Genomic DNA, 25517 nt, shown 5'->3' on the forward strand with positions numbered 1-25517 from the left:
GACGTTCTCATAGCAGAAAGGTAAGCCGCAGATGACCTGATCGATGAATAGTTGAAATGTATGGGCTGCATTACATAGTCCAAACGACATCGTGACAAAGTCAAACAAACTGAAGGGAGTCGACATTGCTGTCTTGGCGGCTCGTCGGCAGACTCAACGGGTATCTGGTGGTATGCCCTTAAAACTGGACTCCATGGAGCAAAAAAAAAAACGACTAATTTCGCCCGGCGGCGTTTGCTCTGCGCGTGGTGTCAGAAGAGTTACTGTTCCGCCGCGCCCAAAGCGAACGCGCCGCAGGACATAGTACCTCGGTTCTTGCCGCATATTCGGTCAATGGTGTTCAACCTTTTAAGAGGTCAATTTTAGAATAGATCGTCGTGCCAGTTAAGAACGCTGTGAAGGTCTTGGACATTCGGGTATGGTGTAGCAATCCGGTATCGTGGCCGTGCTAGGTGCGCGGTAATCGCCACATGGGCTCCAGTCACTGGGTCTTCTTGGGAACCATGTGTAGTATCGGCAATATTGCCTCGCGCGTTGCCAATTCATGCAAGTTTCTAGTTAGATACTTGCTGAGCGTCATCGAAAATTACAAAATGGGTCAATTTTAGGAAGACTCGAAGCATGGGGGAAGCGCGGTGGCACGCTGAAGTTGCACTTTGTGCAACGGGCTCAAGGCTAGCGGAGAGAGAACGCGGAGGATAATATTATCACCTTTGTTTTCGCTCCACTAGCCGTGCGCCTGTTGTACGAGCGGTAACATTAGACCCCCCCCCCCCCCCATTCCATGTGCTTCGAGTATTTCTAAAATTTACTCATTTAGTGCTTTTCGATGACGCTCAGTAAGTTTCCAGTCGGAACCATGTTTATTTTCGCCTACAAAAAGGTTAATGAAAACAAATTTAGTTGATTGTCGAATTCATTTTGATGAATATCCCCCTGTATAGTGTCCCCCTGGCCGTAGAACTCGCACAGAAAACATTAATAAGCGATTCACGGCTCATCTTTATTTCTTTTCAACAAGTCTGTTGGAAGTAAAAATTAAACCCTGTTTGTTTCTTAATCTTCAGGAGCATATATCAACGAAGAGCTGGATTTCGAAGACTGGCACTCGAATTGGACCAAGGAGAAGCTAGACGAAGCAATGAACTGCTTCGCGAACGACCTGGACATTCTCTCGTTGCAGAGCCAACTGCTCGAGGTGGGAGCTCTAGATCTCCGAACTTCGGATCGGAGAAAGATTTGCATGCCACCACGCTTCAGTGCCTTTATCGTTAAGTTCTGAAGTCGATTTTTCTAAGAAGCCTTTAAAAAACGCTGAACACCCCCCCTCCGCCCCCCCCCCCCCCCCCCTCTTTTCACCTTGCTTGAAAAGAAAAATTGGTTTGAACATATGGGTTTGAACAACCATTAACCTTCCTCCCAATACAAATTGTTATCGCCATTGTTGCGTCCCAAGACTTATGTGAGTGATTTCAAAACATGTTTCTGTTACGGGACTGACGTGGTTAGGATCCTAGCTTGAAATATGTCTCGTAACCTAAATATTGTGCTGTTTTGGGGAGGGTGTGTATGTAGGTGGCGTGGTGAGCGTGTGCATGTGCGTGTGGTTTGTGTATGCGTGCGCGCGTGTGGTTTTGGTGTGTGTTTGTCTTACACAAGAGGTAGGAAATCATTAGTCAAGATAAACAAACATCGCCAGGGCTAGTGTGCTAGAGCGGGAGGTTGTTGTGTCCAAGCACAGATTCCTGCTTGGCGCAGTGAAGTTGCGCGTGTAAGAGAAGAAACAACACTTCCGTCGATCTATCATAATCTGTCAAAGGCTACCATCTTGAATTAAAACGTCATGGTCGTGGGTCGTTTCATTCCAGTTCAAACTGTCAGATTTAGTTTGTTTTTGTAGGGAGGTTAGAAAATCAAGGTCGTAGGTGATTTTCCTTAAGGTCAGAAGGTCGAAAGTTTTGCTTAGATGGGGGCGGTTAGAGCTTCAGGGTAAAAGGCCACAAGTTTTAAATCAAGTGGTCACTGGATGAAAACTTGCTGCCTCGTTTCAGACCGACTACATTAAACTTTTTCAAGCTGTCGTCTGCCTCTCTGGGGGGCTTTCCCTCGCATACAAGGTAAGCACCCTGCTGTTAAACTATACAATATATTGGGAGTAAAAGAATTGAAAGACACTTTATTGTCGAAAAGAGAAGAGAGCCTGCCTGCACTGTTACTCTCTTTATGTAAGAGTGTTACTACTTGGACACGGGTATTTTCTGGATCTACTAGAAACGGCGACGTCATCGTGGCATGATGTGGACACTAAGACAATCAGCGTGCGTTTTGCATTGCGACTTGTGTCTGGAATACCTCGTCGATCGAAGCAATGCTCGGATCCATAATGACCACCACGCGGTTTCTAAACCGTTCAAACACAATATCGTTGCACAATCTCTTTAGGTGGTCTATTGTCGCGCTATCCGAGTGGAAACAATATTTTTTTTTGGCAATTTAGAAAAACGAAAGACTCCATACGCGCGCAGCTCCGACTGTACTATCTAACCGAAACTGATGATGAATTTCGCTCGCAGATCTCGAGCGCTCCAAAAAGCGATCCATTTCCTTTAACCCGGCGGTGCGCATGCGCAACAAGGTCGACGGACCGGCCGACCGGGCCGACCGGCCCGTCGAATCGGTCGAGTTGGATCTGCTCGGATGAGTCGGCTGTTTACGCGAGATTGGGACGGCTCGGACGCTTTATACCTCGCGTAGATCAGGATTACAAAGCCGGGACTGGAGCGCGGCAAATCATAAGCGCTGGCATCTGTGATCGTGAGAGGAGGAACGAGAAAAAGAACGTCAGAAAATCCCAAGGCAGACGCAAGGTTAGGCTAGTGACTCTGGGTTAGGCCTGTTCATTTTGCTGCCACTGATTGTGTACCTTTTTAGACTGCATGCCGCCGGCGTTTTCCCTTGCAAAAAGCAAGAACAGATTAGGCAACTACCGTGCAAGTGATGGTTTTTTACCTCTTTGTGTTTATGAAAGTCGTACCAGCAGTAGGAACTCCACCAATGGCATTCGCTGCGCGTGCCCCGCCAATTCGAAGAGGCCGAAAGATATGTTACGGTGGGAAACGAAATGGTCTTGCTCGTTATTTGTGACATGGGCTCCACGGTACTTATAATTTCGCCCGGCCTCTGTCGTGTGGTATTTCTTCAGATAAGCAGCGACGGTTGTCACCGGCCGCCGGAAAGATCAGTAGGCTGAGGCGTTGGTCGGCTTGTCAAGTTCGAGCAGCGGCCATTTTGAAAGGCCGACGGTCTCGGGCGAATCGGTGGGTCGCTCCAAAGATGTGAGTCCATCTTCCGCTCGTCGATTCGGAGCGGGTCCCGCGGAGCAGAACTTCGCCTTATTTGCGTATTTCGGAAAGCGCTCCGGATCCACCAGTGGAATTCACCATGAGCTCGCGGGTGGCTCTTCTATAGAATATTACAAAAGATCGGCTTCAAAGCTTTTTTTTTTCCACACAACTCCAGCGGATTGCGAGAGCGAATCGATTCCCAATTTCAAACAGAAACAACGTCATGTATAAACATGCGTTTCTCACCAAATAGTATAGCTTAATTAACCGAAGAGAATGAATAAGTCAACTTGTGTCATTCGGATGTGCTATCCGATCAGGCTCAGCTGCTGAAGCAGGCACCCTTTTTGGGTGTTTAAATCCTATAAAGCGGTGAACCTGGGTAATCTCACCCTGGCTTTTCAAGAATTGTCCCCTGCACTTTCAGACATACGCTACGTTTATGGGAAAATACGAGGAACAGTTTGTGGAATCGAACATGAGAAACTTGAAGCTAACTCTGCACCAATATTTCTTCCTTCAATTCGCGAGGGTAAGTGCTCAGTACCGGTGGCATCAAAACAAAAGAGGGCGTGTCATTTAGTTATTGTAGAAATTTGATGGGAACAATACGGAAGAAGTAACGAAAAATCTCCCCCCCCCCTCCTCCCTTGTCGTCTCGACCGCCTCGTCTCATAATTGCATAAATTCGCGTGAAGAGATTTTTTCACCTGATTTGTTTGGTGGCTCGATGAAAATTTTGAAAGATTATTATCATTGTATTACCGATAAACGACGTATATTTGCAAACTTGGATAATACAATTAGCATGACGAAATAATAAAAAAAAAAAAAAAAGAACCCGAACACCTAAAAACATTTGACTTCGAAGCATTTTTTTTTTTGTCTACACATTATGTTTTTTAGTCGGAGCTCGGCTCCGTGACATCAGGCTACCTCCGGGCAAGGAGCAGACGCTTTTGCTCGCCGTATTTGTTGGTCAGTTCAACTCACAATGAACAATACCCTAATATGCCAAAACTGTCGAATAAGCCGGTTTTTTTTTGCGTTTGTGGAAACCTATAATTGTTTTTTTTTTACTTTTTTTCATGCTCCGGATGCTAACTTGTGCATAAGACATAATAGTAGGTAAGGCAAAAAAAAATATACAGCCCCACACGACAAAGGATATATTCCCCCACAAATTGCAAGAAAATGCAATTTGTGAAAACAGAAAATGCCTCCTGGCATTTCTTTTTAGTTTACTTTTTTTGTGTTTTATTACGATGTGGTGATGTTTTATAGTTCACCGAAATATGTTTTCGTAGCCACGCCTTGGGTTTCTGCCGATTTAATGTGTATCGCTCTTGTACCCACCTACGTTTGAGTGATCGGTTACGTGCGTTGCATGAATAACGCAAAATCCTGTGTCGCGCCTGTACTGTCCCTTTCGCCCAGTCACTGCTCGCCTGCCTCGCTTTCAGTTAAGCCCCACACCCGTTGTTTCTTTCAGAATCTCTGCAGAAAATACTCTGACCAGTATAAGAAAAACTTCAACCTCGACGACCTGGAAGATAAACTCCGGTGAGCTTCATACGTAGCCAAACCCCTTCGTCTACTTCCAGGCTTGGATCCCCGATGGTCCTTGGTTTGCTCCTCAGACCGTGTCCTGACGACTTACCACCCTTTCGTTTCTTTTGTAAACATTAGCTAAAAAAGATAATGAAAAATTTTTTTTTTCTGCTGTGGTTACCTCGTGCTTGAGAATAAACACTTCAAGGCACGAAAGAGTACTTGTACACGCTCTGCTGTTTTGCAAATAGTGAATTTCTGAGGTCCCTCGTATTCATTTCCCCATCCCCCTACGTAAGTCACACACGCGAAAAAATACAGAGAAGGCGTCTTATTTCTTTTACAAAAATAATTAAAAGATTACCAAAATATTTTGAATTATCTTTCACAAGATAACTTCTTGCGGGAGAGAAAACTCAACACGTGTCCCGTTAACAGCTTACGAAGCAAAAAGAAGTCGCGTAATGCAAAAAAAAAAAGTCGATTAGTGATGGTAGAAAATACTAATATATATTCACAATGTTTTTTTTTTTATCTTTCAGGCTCATAGTACCGATGAGGCACTCTTTTCGAATGGCCAGAGATTTCGTGTGCAAGGAAGGCGGTCAGCTAAACGCCGTACCGCAGTGTTCCATAATCTGAATGGACCAGAAGCCTCGCAACGCAGTCCGCTGGCTTGGCCAACTGACCACGCCAGCAGTGACTCTCATGATGATGAACATTAACGTTCAAAGCGGTGCAGCTGCACCAGCCCTCCGTTTTAATTATTTTTTTTGTATATACTCAATGTTTACAATTGCGACGTCATGTTAAGCAATACGACATAAATAAAATAAACCCTGTGGTGCAAAATCTAGAGTTACCGCATGTTCACAGACTTCAAAACTTCGTTTCAGGACCGAGTCGTAGCGCGACGCGTGCAAAGAGTAAAGCGCTTCTGGGCTGAAATTACACGAACCATTGTACTCAACTTTCCTTTTTGCCAAAACCTTGACCCTCGAATATTTCCCTCTCCTTCTGCTCACCGGTTTGTTGGTGCATGCCACATGACCAACTTTGTTTCCGTGATATCAGGCGATGCTGAAACTCGTCAGACACGGCCGGCATCAGCAGCTATTTTTGGTCTGATGCCGGCCATGTCTGACGAGTTTCAGCTACGCGTCATGCCAAGTGAAGCGGACCGCCACGCCATGCAGCGTTTGGCTGTGCAGAGACCTTCACTGACTGCAGAGCCGTGTCTGACTGACTGAGCCGGGCCCTGACGCTGCGCGGCATTTATGTCCAATTTGTGCGTCGCGTTTGATTCTTTTGCTGACGTAGGTCATTCACCTCTCCGGCCTTGTTACCGTTGTTGGCCACGCTCAAAAATAGCGTCGTCTGCCGGAGGGAGAGAGAAGGAGAGAAGTGCACCTCACGTATAGATGCTTATATACCTTTCTCACCCATCGTGTATCTTCACTTTTGTCTAGCGTTTATGTTCAAATTTCAACTTATAGTTATTAACCTTTTCTCTACCCTCGAAAGATGCCCAACCGACGTATCCCTGCAGTCCTTCTTTTGGTGTACTCGCATGTGCCCCCAGTGCCAGTCTACCCACGCTCTTCTGCCGGGTCTCTAAGCTCGACTGCGCCTCAAATTTTATGCATAATACCGCATTGCCAAAAGACAACCCCGGAACCGTGACTCCTTTTCATATTCCCCTAACAGCTTCATATCAATTTTAACTTAAATAGTGCCTTATGCTTCATAATTACTGCATTCCTTTTTCTTTGTTTAGCATATTTTCTTCCTGTTCTTTTACGTATTGTTTTCCCCCATTCAGCCATACCCCTAGGCAGTGTCGTAGCCAGGATTTTATTTCGAGTGAGGGGGTTCAATGGCATGAATTACCTCTCCCCCCCCCCCCCCCCCCTCCCATGACGAAGCAGAGTGAGCTCGGGGGTACGGACGCTCACGCAATGATTAGCAAAGTACTCTTAAGATAAAACGGTCGGAGCAGGCTTCATTTGCAGGAATAAGTGCGTGGTAGCTCTCTGTTCTACTGTTGTCGTAATTCCGGCCCACCAACTTTAAAAGCTTCCTCACAGCGGACAATTTCCCACGCTTTTTGAGGTAGCACTAAATTACCAACGCGTTAAGGTCAGACAAAACACAAGGATAGCTATAGACCAGTGTCTGTTCTGTTTCAAGGGCGCGGCCATGTTTGGTTATGCTGATGCAATGACACAGTAAAAAAAAAAGGGGGTGGGACAGCGCTTTTTGCGAGACGGCTTCTTTTATATAGAAACTTTCGCACACATTGTAGTGCAAGAAAGTCAAAAACGCATAGTCACGAAGCTCCAAGAACAACACCAATGCCAAGAGTGCTGTGAAGAGCAAAAACCTTGTTTTATGCGCAGCCCCTGCCTTCAAAACAGCTTGCGCTTGAGATTATTGTTTCACATTTTTACCGTTGCGATGCAGTTTCCTTTCGCGCTATCTAGCTACTGGAGCAAAATTGAACGACGCTCCAATGTGGCTTATAGACGGAACATCTAAGACTGCGCCGCTGTTCGAACAATTATACACAATTCACGTTCATCTTCACAGCCATGTGTTCCATTTTGTTTACTTGCTAATTACTCGACGAACCCAGATGGCGTACGAGGCGCTCTTCGAAGAAGTGCTGAACTTCGCCGTAGATGTCAGACTCGCATTAAATCCAAAAAACTGAGAGTACAGACTGGCAGCAATCAACGCTATTTGGTTCTTGCTCCCGTGGTCGCATGTGCACGGTTGTCTGTTCCACTTGTGCCAATCAGTATGGAGGCGAGTGCAGCACCTAGGACTGGGAGTGCTCTACAAAAATTATGCAGGTGGCTTCGCCATCAAGGTGAGGCAGCTTGCAGCCCTTTCGTTCTTGCCCACCAAAGAAGGACGAGATGCCTATGCGTCCTTGAAACCACTCTTTCCGCAAAAAACCTGTGACCTGCTGCGATGGTGGGAGGATAATTACCTGCTCGGGAAATCACGCCGCTGTGTTGCCGAAGGTAACACCGTGATCATTCGAAGACCACCGGTATTCCCGCCATCCCATTGGAATGTGCTTGCCCTCGCTCAGAACGGATTTCCAAAGGGCAACAACGCCGTTGAGACATGGCTCCGACGATGGGAGATAGTGGCTGACGGACACCACGCAAGCGTCTTCCGGCTCATCATCACCATGAAAAGGGAGCAAGGTAGAGTCGAAGACGGTATCGGCGGAGCGATCAGAGGCCAACCCCGCCGCTCACAAAGCAAGAAGCAAAAGCTGCGCGAAAATAGTTTGGCAGCTGCTCTGGGCAACCGGGACAATGTCGACGTTCTAAGCTTTCTTTGAGGACTGCGCACAACTCATCTGTCTGAAATGCAGTCAACAAGGAATCGCTCTGCTATGCGACGAGATATGAAAAATGTATTTTTACTTTTTTTGGAGGCTTGAACCATGAGAAGGGAAGCTATACTCGGGGACAACCTTTCATGGCTATTAAAAGAGAGGGCGAAAGCGCGTGCACATCGGCCGGCGAAACCTCTCCCCTAACTTTGATCACATTGCCAAGAAATTTTATCTTGCCAAGAAACTTTATCTTCCGCTATAACTAGGCGATGCCGTCATTTTGATGTTCGAATGTTTTGACTTTTCGGCTTTTTGAATTTTCGACTTTTTTGTATTTTCGGCTTTTTGAATATTCGGTGTTTTAAATTTCGGCATTCCGATAATTCAGCATTTTGATTTTCGGTGTTTTGAATGAACCCATTTTTTTGCTGCCAGCGTTTTTGAGCTGTTTATTACCCATCATATACAACAATTTTTGTATTTATTTCATGGAGCTAGATCCACTTAACTTACACAATAGTAAAAAAAAACACACAAAAAAAAAAAAAAAAAACACCATGAGTGCAAAAAAGAAGTTTGTCCATTGGAAATTGGAATCTTTTAAATCTATCATATTCTATAATAAGAAAGGGATATGAAGAACGGAGCCCTCAAACGGAACCGGAAGTTCCGTCCACTTTCGTTTCGTCGTATTAACGAAAACGCGACAAATGCTTTTTTTTTTTTTTTGTTTTAGTTCGTAGATATGCGCGTTTTGACTGCGACGGTGACCTTAACCGTCCCTCACCCCCTGTTCCACTTTCTGTACCCGATTGTAAAAACCCGGATTCCCTCCTAGAGAACAAAGGTACATTTTCTCCCTCTCCCCCACTACAGTCTGCAATCGGGGACAACGTTCGGTACCTCTTCCCCTTCTTCGTATGAGGTCAGAAGGTGAGGGAAAACTCAAAGGTGTGCAAGCTTCTCCTCGCAGGCTTCGAAAAGTCAAGGACAGTGGATTGAGGCAGCTATAAAAGGACCAGAATGTAGATATTTTCCCACATAACTAGGCAGAGCAAGGTGCTGCTGTGAACGACTACATGGAGAACCAGAGCCCAGTCAACCTTTGCGATGGAGGCCATACCACAAGGGACAAGATTCGAGAACTTTTGAAGGGTAAGTTACTAGCGTGTAGTTTTTGTTCTGCACTTCCCGTGCATGTCTTTGGCGTGTGTGGGTGTTGTCTCCCTTTTTTGTCTCAGGTTTTCACAATCTTAAAAGTTCACCAACTCGCTTGTATTTTTTCTCTTACTTTCATCATTCAGTGGACTTCTTGTTCTTTTATTTCGTTTCTATTTTCGTTAGGCCAATTTACTCCTTTTCCTTTTTTTTTTTACATGTGCCTCGCGTCGTCTTATTTAAAAGGAATGCCTTGATTTCACACCTCGAGCTCAAATGCGCGATCGAATGCTTATCTACTTGTTAATTTCGTTTTTGATTCAGAGGAAAGCATGGTGGGCTTGTACGAGTTCTCACTCGATCGATCAAGACGACGCTACCAGGAACGCGAGAACGAGTCCAGCCACAAGTTTATGAGAGGACTAGAGACGGAGCTCGAACTGGGGACGGTATGTACACTAACATCTACTGGGCCTATTCTTCTGCTGATTGTCTTTGCCAGAACTGAGATTCGCCATTGAATCTTCGCTGGATTAGCCTACCTTACATTTTTGTTTACGAACATGCAGTTGCCCGTCAGCCACTCCTAATCCGTGTACATCCCATAAATATGACTGCACCTTCAATCTTCCAGACGGAGCGGTCCAAGTCGCAGTCTCGTATTGCAGCCAAGTATCGGGACGTGTTCGGCAGTTTCTGGGATATGCCGTCAACCATTCCCCCCCTGTCGCCTGAGACGTGCTGCGCGTCACTGTCGCCAAGCCGCCCGTCTCCAGGCGTGCCGCCACAAGGACCGGTGCCTTCTCCTACAGCGAGGTCCCCCGAGGCTGCACCTAAGAGGCCTCCAGGCGAGGCGTCCCATGGACCCCGGCCACGCACCTCCGGGAGGCCCTTCCGGTTCTCCCGCTCGGAGCTGAGTCCTCTTTCGCCTCCATCACCCGCGGCGTCCAAAAGAGGAATCGGACAGAGGCTGGCGTCTTTCTTCCGGGCCACCAAGGTCAAGAGGACACCGCGGAAACAGCGGTTTTTTACTCGAGGCTACATGCCAACGTGGAAGGTATGTGTCCCGTTCAGGGACTCTCATCAAGTTGCCCTAGTTTCTAGAGTTTGGGATTTCGCTATTCAATAGTATATTATTGGGAGCACTGGATCGTTAATTCGCGTCGCTACTCATGGGGCGTGCGTACTTAGACTAAGTCAATGGTAATTTCGTTGGGAGAGGGCTGGGGGGTCAGGAAAAGGTCTTGCTGTATATGTTCGCTTGCTCTCTTGCTCTCAACTCTGTTAGTGTGGGGGGTTAAAATGTTGAGGTTTGCAGCACTTGCTTCTTGCGGTCGTTCTGCGACGCGCGTGTCCTCGCAGCAGGTGCTAACACAAAGTCTATTCCTTTAAAGCTCGCGAGCCCGATGCTGAGACGTCGCAGCTGTTGCCGCTTCGCCTCCTTGCGCGACCGAGTGCCGGCCCTCATCCGCAAGTCGCTGCGCCGCCGGTCCTATGGCTATGCAGTCAATCCATTACCCCGTGTCTAGATACGTCTCCACTGCCGCAAATATGCACGGCGGTTGCTTTCTTCTTTTCTGCTCTTCACCAGTGTGTGTGAACTTTTTATTCTTGCCGTCTTGCAAAGAATAAACGCGGATGAAATATATTTCACTGTGTCCATTTTACATTACGCTGCACACACGTTCCTACTATGACAGATCATCGGTGCTCATCCCGAACAATCTGCTTTTTATTCTTCATTCAATATCATCCCGCATCGCCCGGGTCAGGCATTCTACTCTGTTCACCCTTAAGCTGAGACTAGACGCTCTGCCTTCAGCGACAGGTTTCTGCCATTGCAAGCACAAGTGTGAACGCGCAGGCACACGCAACAAAAGCACTGCGGAAGCCAGAGAGCTCGCGCGGAAGGCAGAGCTTCACAGGAAAACAAGTAACGTTTCCGCAAGTTCCTAAAAGAAGTAACTTACTCGATTCCGTCCTGATACGAGCTTACGTATTTCGTGGATGTGCCTGTGAATAATTTGGAGGTAAAAGATATGAAGATTTATTTCTGCCAGTGGTTATATAATCGACACTAAGTAATAAGTTAAATCTTAATTATTTCTTAATGGGCACTCCGAATTAAATCTTAATTCGGAGTGCCCATGGTATTTTTTTGTCGTCACATAAATAGAATACATTTACGATATAGCGTAGCCGTCACTCATTTTCGTTTTGCCACCCCTCTATTTTTTAACTATTTCGAGGTTGCAAAGTTTTATCAATTTTACGTCGCCCATGGCAGATATGCTTACCAAGTGGCTGGGTACAAGGTACTAAAAAGGTGTTCAGGCAACATGTGCAAGCTCTTTTATAGTCAGTTTTTTTTTTTTTTTTTTTTTTTTTAAGTTTCAGCGCAGAAATTTATAATAACATCGCTGATATGTGGGTTTCACTTCGTTTGATTCATTCGTTTCTTCGTTTGATACATTTTTTTTGTTCAATTGATATTGAGTTTCAATAGGTTTTCGCGAGTCAAACTAACATTGACACATTTCTTTACGTTGAGCTTCATCTTCCACTTAATGCACATTCGAGTAACCCTAATCTAGTCATTATGCAACTGTTCTCCTATTCCGTTAGATTTCCGTAAATGGCAATCATCGGCAAGCAATCGTACCTTGGAACTCATTCCGTCATTTATATCGTTGAGAAATATTAAAAATAACAAAAGCACCACCACGAGACCTTCCGGTACGCCAGATGTAACGGCAACAAAATTAAATGTTGCTCTGTTTTGGACAACACATTGACGACGTAAGAATAGACACGCCCTTATCCACTTGAAGATAGGAATGGTGATGTGTAAAATTCTAACTTGTGTAATAACTGAGTATGATGCAGTGACGAACGATTTCCTAAATTCTCAGAATGCACAGTCAATCTGCTAACCTCCATCAACACTGGTAAGTAGATCACAATACAGCTTATTCAATTTTCTAAAATCATGTTGGGACTCAAATAAAAAATCATGTAAGCTGGGATGCTTAAAGATTTGAGAGAACCAAACGTGCTCGCGTAATTTGCAATATATCACATACTGAGTATATGACGGATCTATTTATCATATCCATTCCATTTAACTTTAGCTCCAGTTTCAATGTGCTTAAGATGACATCTTAAACCGCAGAGCGCACAATCGCAGCAACCTACGTAGTGCATTCATCGAATGATCAGTATGAAGTGGTATTTGGCTCGAAAAAAATGTGAGCAGAGAAAATATAGTAAAGTGCAGGCGATCTGGTGAATATGAACCATGTTAAGTTAACCTGAGACTGGGGTAGAAAGAAAACAAAATCGTAGGAGGGACAGAATATATACAGGACTATATAAACGACTTCGCTCAGCTTGAGCCATCGTCCCCTCTGTTGTTTGTCCCTTTGACGTTTTGATGTTTCCTTTCTACCCCAATCTCAAGTTCATTCAACATGGTTAATCTGTACAGGGAAGCGTAGCTACCTTGCACGACTTCCCTGCTTACTCGGAACAACCTGTGCCAAGCAAGAAAGCAGATATTTTAACATGTCGAAGAGCTCGTTAAGTCTTCTAAATATCTGAAAGGCATCTTTAATGGCAATGCATGCACGTCGGTAACTATGCTTGGGTAACATATACGTTGATAAAAATTGAGTTGCATGCGATTTGCCGGCAAGCTAAACTTAACTTTGACAAAGAAGAGACCTACTCTTGCTGTTTGTTTGCTTTTTAGTGGGCATAGAATTTTATAACACCTAACATTTTGTCCAGGTAGATGACGACCCTGAGACGCTTAAACCGCAAAAGTAAACAGTTTCACGTTCGCGACAGGACTCGAACCTGCAGTCTTCAGATCCGAAGTCTGACGCCTTATCCATTAGGCCACGCGAACGGACGTCATTTGCACTAGTGCTGTATCTGCATGCAGTACGTACAGGCACAATCAAAATAGCATTACGGTGCAATAGACCACGGAAATAATAAAATAAACTCGGGACAAAGGACGACCCTTGTTTTATTCTTTCTGTTGCCACTCAATGCTACCAACTTCCCTTCAGTTAATGTGAAATAGACACCTCCACAAATTCAGTGCCATCAAGTAGCTGAACTATCAGTCTAAATGTGTGTACACTGATGGCGGTTAAGTCTAGTAACTATTAGTCAATGCAAAAAGGTTCCAAAAGCCAGGTGGATTCATGATTAAATACGTTTGCTCTGGCTTTACGCAACAAAAATGGTAACTGAAATGTTTAGACGTTTCGCCACCCATGCAGTTGGCATCTTCAGTAAGCACTGACATACTAACAAAAGTAGCTATGTTTTAAAGGAACTCTACTGTCCAAAGACGTCTATTGCCGATACTCGGAAGCGCAGGCAGAGGGGAAAGGAGAGTGTATGAAGGAAATAGAACGCGTCGATGGTGTCTATCCATAGCCTCCTCTATATTGACAAAGCCTGGCAGATCATCACGTGACGCGGCCGCCGAAAGTGAAAGGGGAGATCAGCAGAAAAGAGTCATGTAACGGGCGCCCCGCTGCGGCGAGACGCGAAAACCGCTCGTCCCGAGCGATGGAATGTCCGCTCGTGCTTCTCGCGTTCCTCGGGCTCGCTTCCTTTTTCACCGCGGGTTTAAAAAGCATGTTTCGGGTCCTCGCCGCTGCAAAGGCTGTGCGCTGATTACCAGACTCCCCGAGAAATGCTCTGTGCTACCAGATCTTCGCGCTCCACATCTGCGACCGGGCACTCATAGCTCCGTCATCGAACTACCAGGCTTTGTGAGTATAGAGGAGGCTATGGTTTATCCCGTAGGAGAGCCTTGCCGCGTCTGATACGCGGTAAGGCTCTTCTTACCGCCTATTACCGCCAGTGAATGCTCCCTATAAGGAGTATTCACTGGGCGCCATATTTGTGGGTGATGTCTAGAGCGCATGCTCTGAACGAGCCTACATTAATAGGCTGCTAAGACCGGCAATCTTGAGGGTGCGGAATGCACGTTACAAAAGAACTGTGGAAGCTCGCCATCAACACGCGTTCAGCAGTCGTGCACACAGCTATGGCCGCCAGTGAATACTTCCTATAGGGAGTATTCACTGCCGGCCATAGCTGTGTGCGCGAATGCTGAGAACGTTCTGATGGAGAGCTTCCACAGTTCTTTTACAACGTGCATTCCGCACCATCAAGAGTGCCGGTTTTAGCAGCCTATTGATGTGAGCTCGTTCTGAGCATGCGCTCTAAGCAGAACCCGCAAATATGTCGTCCAGTGAATCCTCCCTATAGACGCTTTCAGGCAGCTGTGCATGGGCGCCGCCATAACCGACCTTCAGTTTTTGTTCCCTCTTATTCCGTTCGCTCCACTTCATCATTACCACAGCAGGACAGGTTATTGTAATTTTAAGTGTTACTGTGTCCTTCTTCCCAGCATAGGCCATTGTGGAGACTCGTCAACGCCCGCTTCAGTGCACGGCATCTCAGTAAGACCAGAGAAGGTCGGTTATGGCGGCTCAATTTGGTGCGCGCTGAAAGCGTCTATACCGCGCTGAGGCCGGATTTTTTTTTTTTAACATTCAATGTCAATTAAAGCGCAGTGGGACACAGGCGCTCGCGGGAGCAATCAGCATCCTCCCATGCATCATCTGATCCCGCTCTCTGCGCGTGGGTATGGGCGGGAGCGTGATCACGTGGTGAGATATGGTGCCAGGAGTGTATAGGACGTATTCACTGGCGGCCATAGCTGTGTGCGTGACTGCTGAGCGCGTGTTGATGGCGAGCTTCCACTGTTCTTTTGTAACATGCATTCCGCACCCTCAAGATTGCCGGACTTAGCATCCTATGAATGTGGGCTCGTTCTGAGCATGCGCTCTAAGCAGCACCCACAAATATGGCACCCAGGGAATACTCCTTATAGCTCCCTCCACACTGCTCACACATCATACGAACGACATCCTACAAACACGAGTCACCGCAATATCCGTGGTTCGAATGCCGCGTGCCAAGTTTTCCTTGAACTCATTGCCAGGTGGCATTCGAAGCACGGATCTCGCGGTGCCTCGTTTACGAATTAGTATGCAGGCTGTCTTTTGTGTGATGTAGAAACAACGTGGCGCCGGCATTAGGTGTTTATAGGGAGTATTCACTGGCTGCCATAGCTGTGTGCGTGAATGCTGAGCGCGTGCTCATAGCGAGCTTCCACAGTTCTTTTGCAACGTGCATTCCGCACCATCAAAAGTGCCGGTCTTAGCAGCCTATTGATGTGAGCTCGTTCTGAACATGCGCTCTAAACACCACCCACAAATATGGCGTCTAGTGAATACTCCCTATAATGTACACGGGTCCATATCACATGAGCGAATGGCATTTTAGCGAACAGCGACATTTGAGCGAATACACGTTTTAGCGAATAACCGGGGCGCGCGTTAACCCATCCGCCGCGCTGCGCTTTAAGGGCCGCCCACACTAGCGAGAAAACGCGCGTGGCACGCCGATCGCGGCAAGTAACAAAATGTCGCCGAAGCACAGTCAGCGCCACGAGCGCGTGCAGAGACACGCCCTTTATCTTCCCGCTTAACCGATTTATCGGCGCGCCGGGCGCGTTTTCTCGCTAGTGTGGGCGGCCCTTTACGCCGCTTCGCGGCGACAGACTGCGGCGGCTCATTACAAATATGTGAACCCATTTGGCCCACCCGAAAACGCCGCTTGGCGGCGTCCGACTATTCGCTAAAGTGTCATTCGGTGAAACGTGGGCGTTCGCTAAAACGTCATTCGATCAAGTGAGTGCCTCCCAATGTACACAATGCAGCCCCCCCGCGCCCCCCCCCCCCCCACCCCACAAAGCAAAAATTACATCGTTTTGCGTTTTTTTATAAATCGTCATTGTTTTCATCCTATTACTCGTCTTTCCTAGAACGAGAGCGGCCGTACTTCTCTGTAAAATGCCAAGATGACAAAAAAAAATAAAAAATGTAATTACACGTCCGCGGCAGGACTCGAACCTGCAGTCTTCTGATCCGAAGTCAGACGCCTTATCCATTAGGCCACGCGGACGGACGGAGTATGCCATTGTAGTGACTGAAGAAAAAGGCGCATTAAAACCGCAGCCCAGTCCCCGCATCACTTTGTACACCAACGCGCTTTCTACACACAAGCTTGCGTTCCCTTGCACCGGGAGCGGGCAGTGCGCAGAAGCGATGTTCGGATGAGGTGAAGCGTCTGCGCATGCGTCGGCAGCAGCGCCACCGCAGAGGTGTGACGTCAGATCCGTCTGTTGGCACACCAGTCTGCAAGCTGGATTCTTTGTTGGGAACCACACAGATATAATCTCGCTTCCATCTCTCATCGATACAGGGAAGTTCTTAATGTATTCGGATGTCACGTATGCTCCTCGCTGGTGGTTGGGGAATCCGATGTCTGGGTCCTGTTAAGAATGGAACCTTCACCTTCTTCCGAGTTTGAACGCTGCGGAAACGAGTCAAGACGAGTCCGGGACCGTCTCCCGCTTGTCGGGACCGTCTCCCGCTTGTCGGGACCAGCGCGAAACGAGTCCCGTCGTGTCCGGGACCGTCGCCTGCTTGTCAGGGCCTGCGGAAACAAGTCTCAACGCGTCCGTGACGTCAACGGGACGTGTGTGCGTGCGTGGGGGTTGGTTGTTACGTTTCTCCGGGAGAATCGACGAATCCGGAGACCGACGTTTAATTGGCAGCGTTTATTGTTCGGCAGCCGGAACCAAAAGAGCACAAAGCTTGCCGGCGATGCCGCTTATATCGGCAGCAAGCACCAGAGGTACGCCCCCCTGACTCAGCAGTTCTGCTGCGGCCGCGACAGCGATAAGCGATAACATCGCATCGTAACAACTCCTCCCCCTTTTAGGGCGAAACCGCATAAAACAATTTTCCCGCCACTCTCCAGGTTTCAAGCACGTCCTTGGGAATGTTCGACAGACAAACGAACGGCGTAATCCTAGTGCTGCTTGCGCAGAACTTCACAGTCGTTGCTCGAAGAAACCTTCACAGCGTATACAGGTTCAGCTTGCGCTGATCCGAAGGGCGGGAAGTCCTGGAGACGCAGGGCCCAACACCGTCTGCGAAACTGGCCGGAAGCGTCGACGCGCGGCCCAACACCGTCACTGCAGTTTTCAGTGTCCTTGACTGGTCGGAAGCGTCGACTGTGCGGTCCGAGAGGAGCAGGAAGGAGCGGTGATGGCGATCCTTGCGACCATGAGCCAAAGTCGCCAGCGGCCCAGGAGTAGCAGCGGCTGTCACGTGCCGTCGGTGCCAGGACGTCGGGATGACAACAGAGGTCCGTCGTGCTTCTGAGGGGAATGAGAAGGGCCAACAACAACCAAGCACCACAGAAACTGCGGAGGCACCCGAAACGCCCTTTCCACTCACCGAGAGCACGAATTATTCAAAAGAAATAGGTTACAAAATATGCCCCAAACGCAGCCAGAATTTTTTGAAAATATCGTTCCCGATCTTTCGGGAATAGACAGCTAATGAATGAAATTGAATGGAACTATTTACAAATGTGCAGATGAGACAAAAGAAACAGAAAATCGCACTGTGCGCCGGTTAGAGCGCTCGGCTCAGACAATCTGCGTTCGCATGAAGCTTTCCTTTTTTATGTCGAACCAAGAAAGAATATTCCTGGAGGGTCAAGCTCCAGCGTAACAAGCGACCGTTTTTGGGGGACAGCTGCTGAAGCCATGTGAGCGGTCTATGATCTGTAATTAAAATAAACTCCGAACCATAGAGATAGCAGCGAAGCTTTTCTACAGCCCATACGAGACAAGCGCATTCTTTTTCGATGGTACTGTAGGCTTGCTCCCTTGAAGTTAGCTTCCTGCTGGCAAACAAAACGGGGTGCTCTTCCCCTTCATTTTCTTGGCTTAGAACGACGCCGAGTCCTTTTTCGCTGGCGTCGCACTGCACTAAGAAGGGTCTTGTGTAGTCAGGGCTGACTAATACGGGCTGAGTCGCCAAGGCTAACTTAAGAGCCTCAAACGCCTGTATCTTGCGATCGTCCCATTTGATCTTAGTGGGCTCAGTTTTCTTGAGCGCATCCGTCAGGGGACTCGCCTTTTCAGAAAACTGGGGAATGTACTGGTGGTAGTAATTCACCAGTCCGATAAAGGACATCAAATCTTTTTTTGTTTGTGGCAAGGGAAACTCTTTAATGGCCTGAACCTTGAGTTCTTGTGGACGTCTCATTCCTTGACCGACTACGTGTCCGAGATACGATACTTCGCCTCGGCCAAACTTACACTTTTTCGCCTTGACTGTAAGTCCTGCGTCTTGCAGGCGCGAGAACACCTGTTCTAGGTGCTGAACGTGCTCTCTCCACGTGTCCGAAAATATAGCGACGTCGTCTAGGTACGGTAACGCAAAAGACTCGGTTCCGACCAGTACCAGATTCATCAGTCTCGAAAACGCATAGGGTGCGTTTTTCAGTCCAAAGCTCAGGACAAGCGGCTTAAAAACACCAAACGGGGTCATGAAGGCGGCAAGGTTACTGGCGTTCGCGGTAAGTGGCACTTGCCAGTAACCTCTAACGAGGTCGATGGTTGAGATGAACTTGGCTTTGCTTACTTTCTCAAGGCAAGTTTCGATATTAGGGATTGGGTAGACTTTTGTTACCGTTACCGCGTTTAACTTTCGGTAGTCCACACAGGGACGAGGTTCTTTTCCTGGAGTCTCTACCAGAATCATAGGAGACACGAAGTCGCTCTCGCACCGCTCAATCAACCCTAGCTCTAGCATTTGATCTACGGACTCCTTTAATAGCTTTTCTTGGCGGGGGGAAAAGCGATAGGCCTTACACTGAATATTTGACCGAGTCCTCACTTCGATGTCATGTTCGACTAGACTCGTTCTTCCGGGAATAGTTGAAAACAATTTTTGGTATTTGCCAATTAATGCCGTAAGATCCGAAAACTGGTTTTGGGTGAGCGTCTTATCGACTGCGGCCTCTACGACTTCGGCGATTGTCAGGATCCCGTCGGTTTTTCCCAGCTCAGGAATTCGTGTAGGAACTTCCTCTGGTTGGTTTAGTGCAATGCTGACTACTTGCACCCTTTCCACGTACGGCTTCATAAGGTTGCAATGGTATATGCGGACCTCTTTTCTGCGACCTGGCAGTTTTACCACGTAATTTGTCTCTGATAGCCTCTGCTGGACCGTTGCTGGTCCTTCCCATTGCAATTCCAACTTATGAGCCTTAGAAGACCTCAAAAGTAGGACTTTGTCACCCACCTTAAACGTTCGGAGGCGGCTGTTTTTGTCATAGTAGGTTTTACCTCGCGACTGCGCTTTTCCCAGGTTAGCCTCAACTAGCTCACGCGTTTTGTGGAGACGGTTTAGTAAGGAAAGCACATACTCCACCACTGTTGGGTTCTCGGCTTCACCCTCCCAGCCCTCGCGCAGCAACCGCAAAGGTGAACGCAAATTGCGTCCATAGACCAGTTCCGCTGGCGTGAAACCAGTTGACTCGTGAGCAACGGTTCGCAACGCGAAAAGCATAGCGGGCAATGCCAAGTCCCACTCTTTTTTCTGTTCGTGACAAAGGGCCCTGAGAATGCGCTTCATTACCGAGTGCGCTCTCTCTACGCTGTTACTTTGCGGGTGGCTTACAGAACTGTGAACAATCTTAATGCCACACCTCTCGAAAAAGCTGGTTGTTAGAGCACTGGTAAAAACACTACCCAGATCACATTGAATTTCACTAGGAAACCCGATCCGAGAAAAGACCGAGAGCAAGTTATCTACTACTTCGACCGATGTCTGCTCTTTCATTGGAACGGCTTCTGGGAACTTGCTGGCTGGGCATAATATCGTTAGAAGGTACCTAAAACCCGTCTTAGTTGTAGGTAGGGGTCCTACGACGTCTATCACTAGCCTTTTGAAAGGTTCCGTGATTATGGGCACTAGTGTGAGAGGCGCCTTTCGGCGCTCGTTTGGTCGTCCTGTTCTTTGGCAGGTGTCGCAAGAACGGACGAATTGCTCAGCCTCCTTAAAGCAGCCCGGCCAATAATATTCTGCCAAAAGCCTGCACTTGGTCTTTGTGATTCCTAGGTGTCCCGACCACCCTTCTCCGTGAGCAAGCTCGAGTAATGCAATTCTATACTTGGATGGAACGACAATCTGATCTACCTCGTTCCCCGATTTGTCCTTGAAACTACGGTAAAGAATGCCGTTGCTCATAAAGAAGGAGATGTTCGGCTTGATTTCTTTTCCCACGCTATCACGACACTTTGAAAGACTCGGGTCGGATGACTGTTCGGCGATAAGCGTAAGCTTATCTACACCGGCTAGCGCACGAAAATTGCTGCTCTCCGGCGAAACCAGCGTGGTCATGTCAGCTCCTTCGTTCGGCTCTTCATCGGGCCCGCTGCTGGTTTTACCAGTCGTCGCGCTCGCTTCCGTCTGAAGTGTTTCCGGCACTGCACTAGTTGTCATTGAGCGCGTGACGACTAGAACAGGATTCATGTCAAGCGGTATACCCGACTCGCTCAATTGCCTTGCAGTTCTGTTTGACAGTATGTACGGACAGTTTGGAAGCACTCCGTCAGAAACAGCTGCTTCCGTTTCCACTACTCCGAAAGGTCCGTTTAGTTTTACCTTAGCTACGGGCAGACTAACTGCCCGATTTTCCAAGGCCTGACGGATCCACACACAGTCGCCTGTAAAATGTTCTTGCTCCACTAGCGAAGAGTGTACCAGATCATACGTGGCGCCGGTATCTCGTAAACCTTTGCAGAATTTACCATTTACTTTCATGTCGTACAGATACGGCCTGAGTAAGTCCTCCGCTTCTCCCAGACACAAGTTAACGGGAGCAACTTTAGGGACGCGGCAACCAGAAGCGACATGACCAGGCTGTTTACACCTGTAGCACACTATTGGTTTACGCTCCTCGAACGACTTCATTTTACGTTTCTTTTCGTCTAAATCAGACACTCCCTTTGTCGGTACTTCACTCTCTTTGCCCTTTTCGGCGCCTTTCTTCACGAACGTGCGAGGTCCGCATCGTTCGTAGAAACGGTTTGAGCTACGGTTTTCTTCAACAACTTTCTTCCCGTGCCTAGAGCAGTACTCATCCGCGTAATCTGCAGCTTTTTGCACCGTTTCTACTTCCGGTCTATCCTGAATCCACTCCTTTAGACCTGTCGGAATACAGGAGAGAAACTGCTCTAGTGCTATCTGCTCCAGCACCTTTTCACGATCCTCGTAAGAGTTGACACCACGGAGCCAACTTTCCAGAAAGCCTTTAAGCTTATAAGCGAACTCCGCGTAACTTTCGTCCGGTCCTTTCCTTGTCTCTCGAAATTTCTGTCGAAAAGCTTCAGGCGACAACCTGAACTTCCTAAGCAGGCATGACTTTACGGACGCGTAGTCATCGGCTGCTGTAGGATCTAGTCGGGCCAAAACGTCGGCCACCTCCGCTGGCAGTAAACTCAAGAGCCTTTGAGGCCAGCTCGACTCTACAAGACCCATCTTAACGCAAACCCGTTCGAAATTTACTAAATAGAGACCCATGTCTCCGCCGACGCGAAAAGGTTGCAAAAGGGCTCGCATGTCAAACTTTTTCGAGCTGTTATCCACCACAATGGCCTCACCAGCGTCAAAGTTACGTTGAAGCATTTCTAGCTCAAGTTTTTCTCGAGCAACGCGAAGCCCTTCTTGAGCCGCGTGAAGTTCCGCTTCCCTTTGTCTCTTCTGCACCTCGCTCCAACACTCGGAAATTTCGTCGGCGCCCGCGCCACAATCTTCAATGGCCTTGATAATCTCGGGCTTTCTCATGGCCTTGACCACTTTAACACCCAGCTCTTCCGCTAAGAGCATTAAATCGGGCTTCACAATCGCCGCGAGATTTATCGGATCCATGTTCAGAAATTTCCAAAAAAGTTTGGCTACTTTTGCCCAGCGCCCGTATCAACCGTTTGGCGACACCACAGAACTAACTGCCTTAAACACTTAAGCTGCTCGGTGAACGGAAAGGAAGCCTCAGGCACTCACCGACAGCACCCATGGAACCCGGCGTCGTCGATCCATCCCACCGCTGCCACCAGCTGTTACGTTTCTCCGGGAGAATCGACGAATCCGGAGACCGACGTTTATTTGGCAGCGTTTATTGTTCGGCAGCCGGAACCAAAAGAGCACAAAGCTTGCCGGCGATGCCGCTTATATCGGCAGCAAGCACCAGAGGTACGCCCCCCTGACTCAGCAGTTCTGCTGCGGCCGCGACAGCGATAAGCGATAACATCGCATCGTAACATGGTGCGCTCAGGAAAGGGAGAGAGGCATGGCCTAACTGCGGAGAACTTTGGCTACGTCGCACTGGGCGGCGGACTTTGCTGCATCGCACTTGACGGCGGGTTGCTGCATCGCACTGGCTGCACTGGCGGGGAGTGAGGGAGAAAACGCATGATGACAAAGACGATGCCTAGCGCAGTTGCTCTCCAAGGGGAGCAACTGCGCTACCATCTCGCTCTCATCCGTGTCACATGGAATAAGCAAGAGCGCGCAGGACTTCGCGCGCAGCCTATTCGGATATTTGCAAGTTCCGATGCCCGTTTATGGAACCGGAGGTTACTGGACGAAGAAAGGCGATGGTGAAAAAAATGCGTAGGCGCAAAAGAAAACTTCGATCCAATGGTGGGTTGAGAAAAGGGCGTGGACACGGATTTTCTTTTTTCCTAGTGGTTATTTTTAAACAAAAATGCAGCTTGCAGCCTTTTATTGCAACATTACAACCCTATTATTTCAATTGAAATTAAGCATGTTCATTACCCTCAATTATTCAAAAGGAAAAGTGACGCAGCGTTTTACTGGCTACTGCGACTTATACACAAAAAAACTGTTTAGTCGCACTCGTTTCATCGTCATTTATCTTTAAGGACCGTTTAAAAAAGGACATTACGTAATAAGGGGGCTGTAAACAATATCAAATAAAAATAAATAACAAAAGCACGAAAACCAATAACATTCGCACTACCGCGAGCACGCTGCCCGCGAGTAAACTTAAAAAAGAAGCTACATTGCAATGCAAAAAAAAGCAAAAAAAAAAAACCACGAAAATTGGTAACATATAAATAAAACAGTACACAAAGTTTAGTCTTATTACACAAAGCAAACCATAATTTACATCAAATGTGCAATTTAATGCATTATATAGCTTCTCTCGAGCAGCCGCCGCATGCAAGGCCTCGGAGGCGGTAGTGCCACTAGACGAGGTCTGTCGGCAGCAGAAGACTGGTCCTCACACGCGACATTCAATTGTTCTTTTATCGATGCCAGCATACAGATACCTGAAGGAAGTTCGTGACCCAGCTCTTTGCATAAAGGAGCGGCTTCCAAATCTAATGTTCTTTGATCACATATAGTTTATGTGCATGCAAAATTTCAGTACAGATATAAAATATGCAGAACTATAGTATTATTTAATATCCAGAGGCTAAATATGCTAAAGTCTAAAAATCGTATGTGGTCTGGTAAGTATACAGTACGTTGAATGACCGTGTTTTATCACCGTAAAAATAAACTACGCGTAGCCGAATGCTCAGTCTCCTTCTAAGTTTATTGCTTGTGGCTAAGACCAGATGCCAATTAGCTTAAAAAACGATTTTATGCCATTTTCAACGGTAGAAAGGCTGTGTGCACCGCGAACAGGCCTCGTTTTTTTTTGTTTTCTTTTGAAAGTTTTTTAAGAGTTTTAGTGTTGTGACGTGTGGTATATCTATGCTATGTTCAGGTGGCTCTTGAGGATTCTACCAAAAAACGCGACGCGCGGAAAGATACACTTGTTCTGGAAACGATCCTGCCACTTTTTCAAAACAGCCGGAGTGCCGGCGGCCAGCCCGCGGAGGGTTGCATATGACGTACAGACACCTCGATCACGTATGCTGCCGAAAGCGTAGCCCTCAAGAGCAGCGCATATTGTTGAATGTTTGAAGAATCTAATTTGAGAAAGGACAGTGGTCGAGAACAAAACTTCCCGGCTTTGACAACGCTTCCTCAAAGGTTGGGGCAAAGACACGAGCGAAACCATACAAATCGTAAGTTCCAAAATCAGTGCGATCGGTGCCCCCCCCCCCCCCCCCCCCCAAAAAAAAAAAAAATAATAGGCAGAAAAAAAATTGTGATAGTGTAAGTGTAAGTATAGGGAATTAGTGCGCAGCCATCTCGCCTCAAGGCAAGATGGCTGCTCATTGGTTCGCCATACTTGGCCCAGTCGGCCATCTTTCATCCATCCATCCATCACACATAAGGCCGCGCGCCGCACAGGCGCAGAGGTCGCGAGGAGGTGCAGCTGACGGAGCCAGGAGCTGGCAGAGCGAGCTGTCGACGAAACGTCGCAACATCTGTCGATGAAACGAGCGGATGCTCGTTTCCACGAAACGATCTGTCGATGAAACATCGCAGTGTCGACGAAATGATTTGTCCATAAAACGTCATTCGACGAACTGATTGCCACCGGGCAGCCAAGCCTCGCGCGTTCCATCGAACGCGGCCGCATTCCTCCGACCCCGTCAGCCAAGCCTCGCGTGTTCCATCGAACGCGGCCGCCATCCCCGTCAGCCAAGCCTCGCGCGTTCCATCGAACGCGGCCGCCATCCCCGGCAGCCAATTCTCGCTTGTTCCATCGAACGCGGCCGCCATCCCCGTCAGCCAAGCCTCGCGCGTTCCATCGAACGCAGCCGCCATCCCCGTCAGCCAATTCTCGCGCGTTCCATCGAACGCGGCCGCCATCCCCGGCAGCCAATTCTCGCTTGTTCCATCGAACGCGGCCGCCATCCCCGGCAGCCAATTCTCGCTTGTTCCATCGAATGCAGCCGCCATCCCCGTCAGCCAAGCCTCGCGCGTTCCATCGAACGCGGCCGCCATCCCCGGCAGCCAATTCTCGCTTGTTCCATCGAACGCGGCCGCCATCCCCGTCAGCCAATTCTCGCGCGTTCCATCGAACGCAGCCGCCATCCCCGTCAGCCAATTCTCGCGCGTTCCATCGAACGCGGCCGCCATCCCCGGCAGCCAATTCTCGCTTGTTCCATCGAATGCAGCCGCCATCCCCGTCAGCCAAGCCTCGCGCGTTCCATCGAACGC

At 48.0% G+C, this 25517-nt stretch overlaps 2 protein-coding genes and 2 non-coding genes across 4 annotated transcripts in view; 1 reads left to right on the top strand and 3 right to left on the bottom strand.

Annotated features, from left to right (window-relative positions):
* LOC115317410 overlaps positions 1-25517 on the top strand; it is a 137768-nt gene that overhangs the window by 43694 nt on the left and 68557 nt on the right. The window lies entirely within an intron of this gene.
* Trnar-ucg lies at positions 13246-13318 on the bottom strand. Its single transcript has one exon. It is a non-coding gene; the product is annotated as a tRNA-Arg (tRNA).
* Positions 16395-16467, bottom strand: Trnar-ucg. The gene has a single exon. It is a non-coding gene; the product is annotated as a tRNA-Arg (tRNA).
* LOC120851181 lies at positions 17112-22569 on the bottom strand. The gene has a single exon (XM_040223777.3). It carries the CDS (start codon positions 22299-22301, stop codon positions 17991-17993), a length of 4311 nt encoding a protein of 1436 aa, XP_040079711.1. The 5' UTR covers positions 22302-22569; the 3' UTR covers positions 17112-17990.

The sequence above is a fragment of the Ixodes scapularis genome, unplaced genomic scaffold (assembly GCF_016920785.2).
Source record: "Ixodes scapularis isolate PalLabHiFi unplaced genomic scaffold, ASM1692078v2 PGA_scaffold1__304_contigs__length_218370807, whole genome shotgun sequence".
NCBI classification, from domain to species: domain Eukaryota; kingdom Metazoa; phylum Arthropoda; class Arachnida; order Ixodida; family Ixodidae; genus Ixodes; species Ixodes scapularis.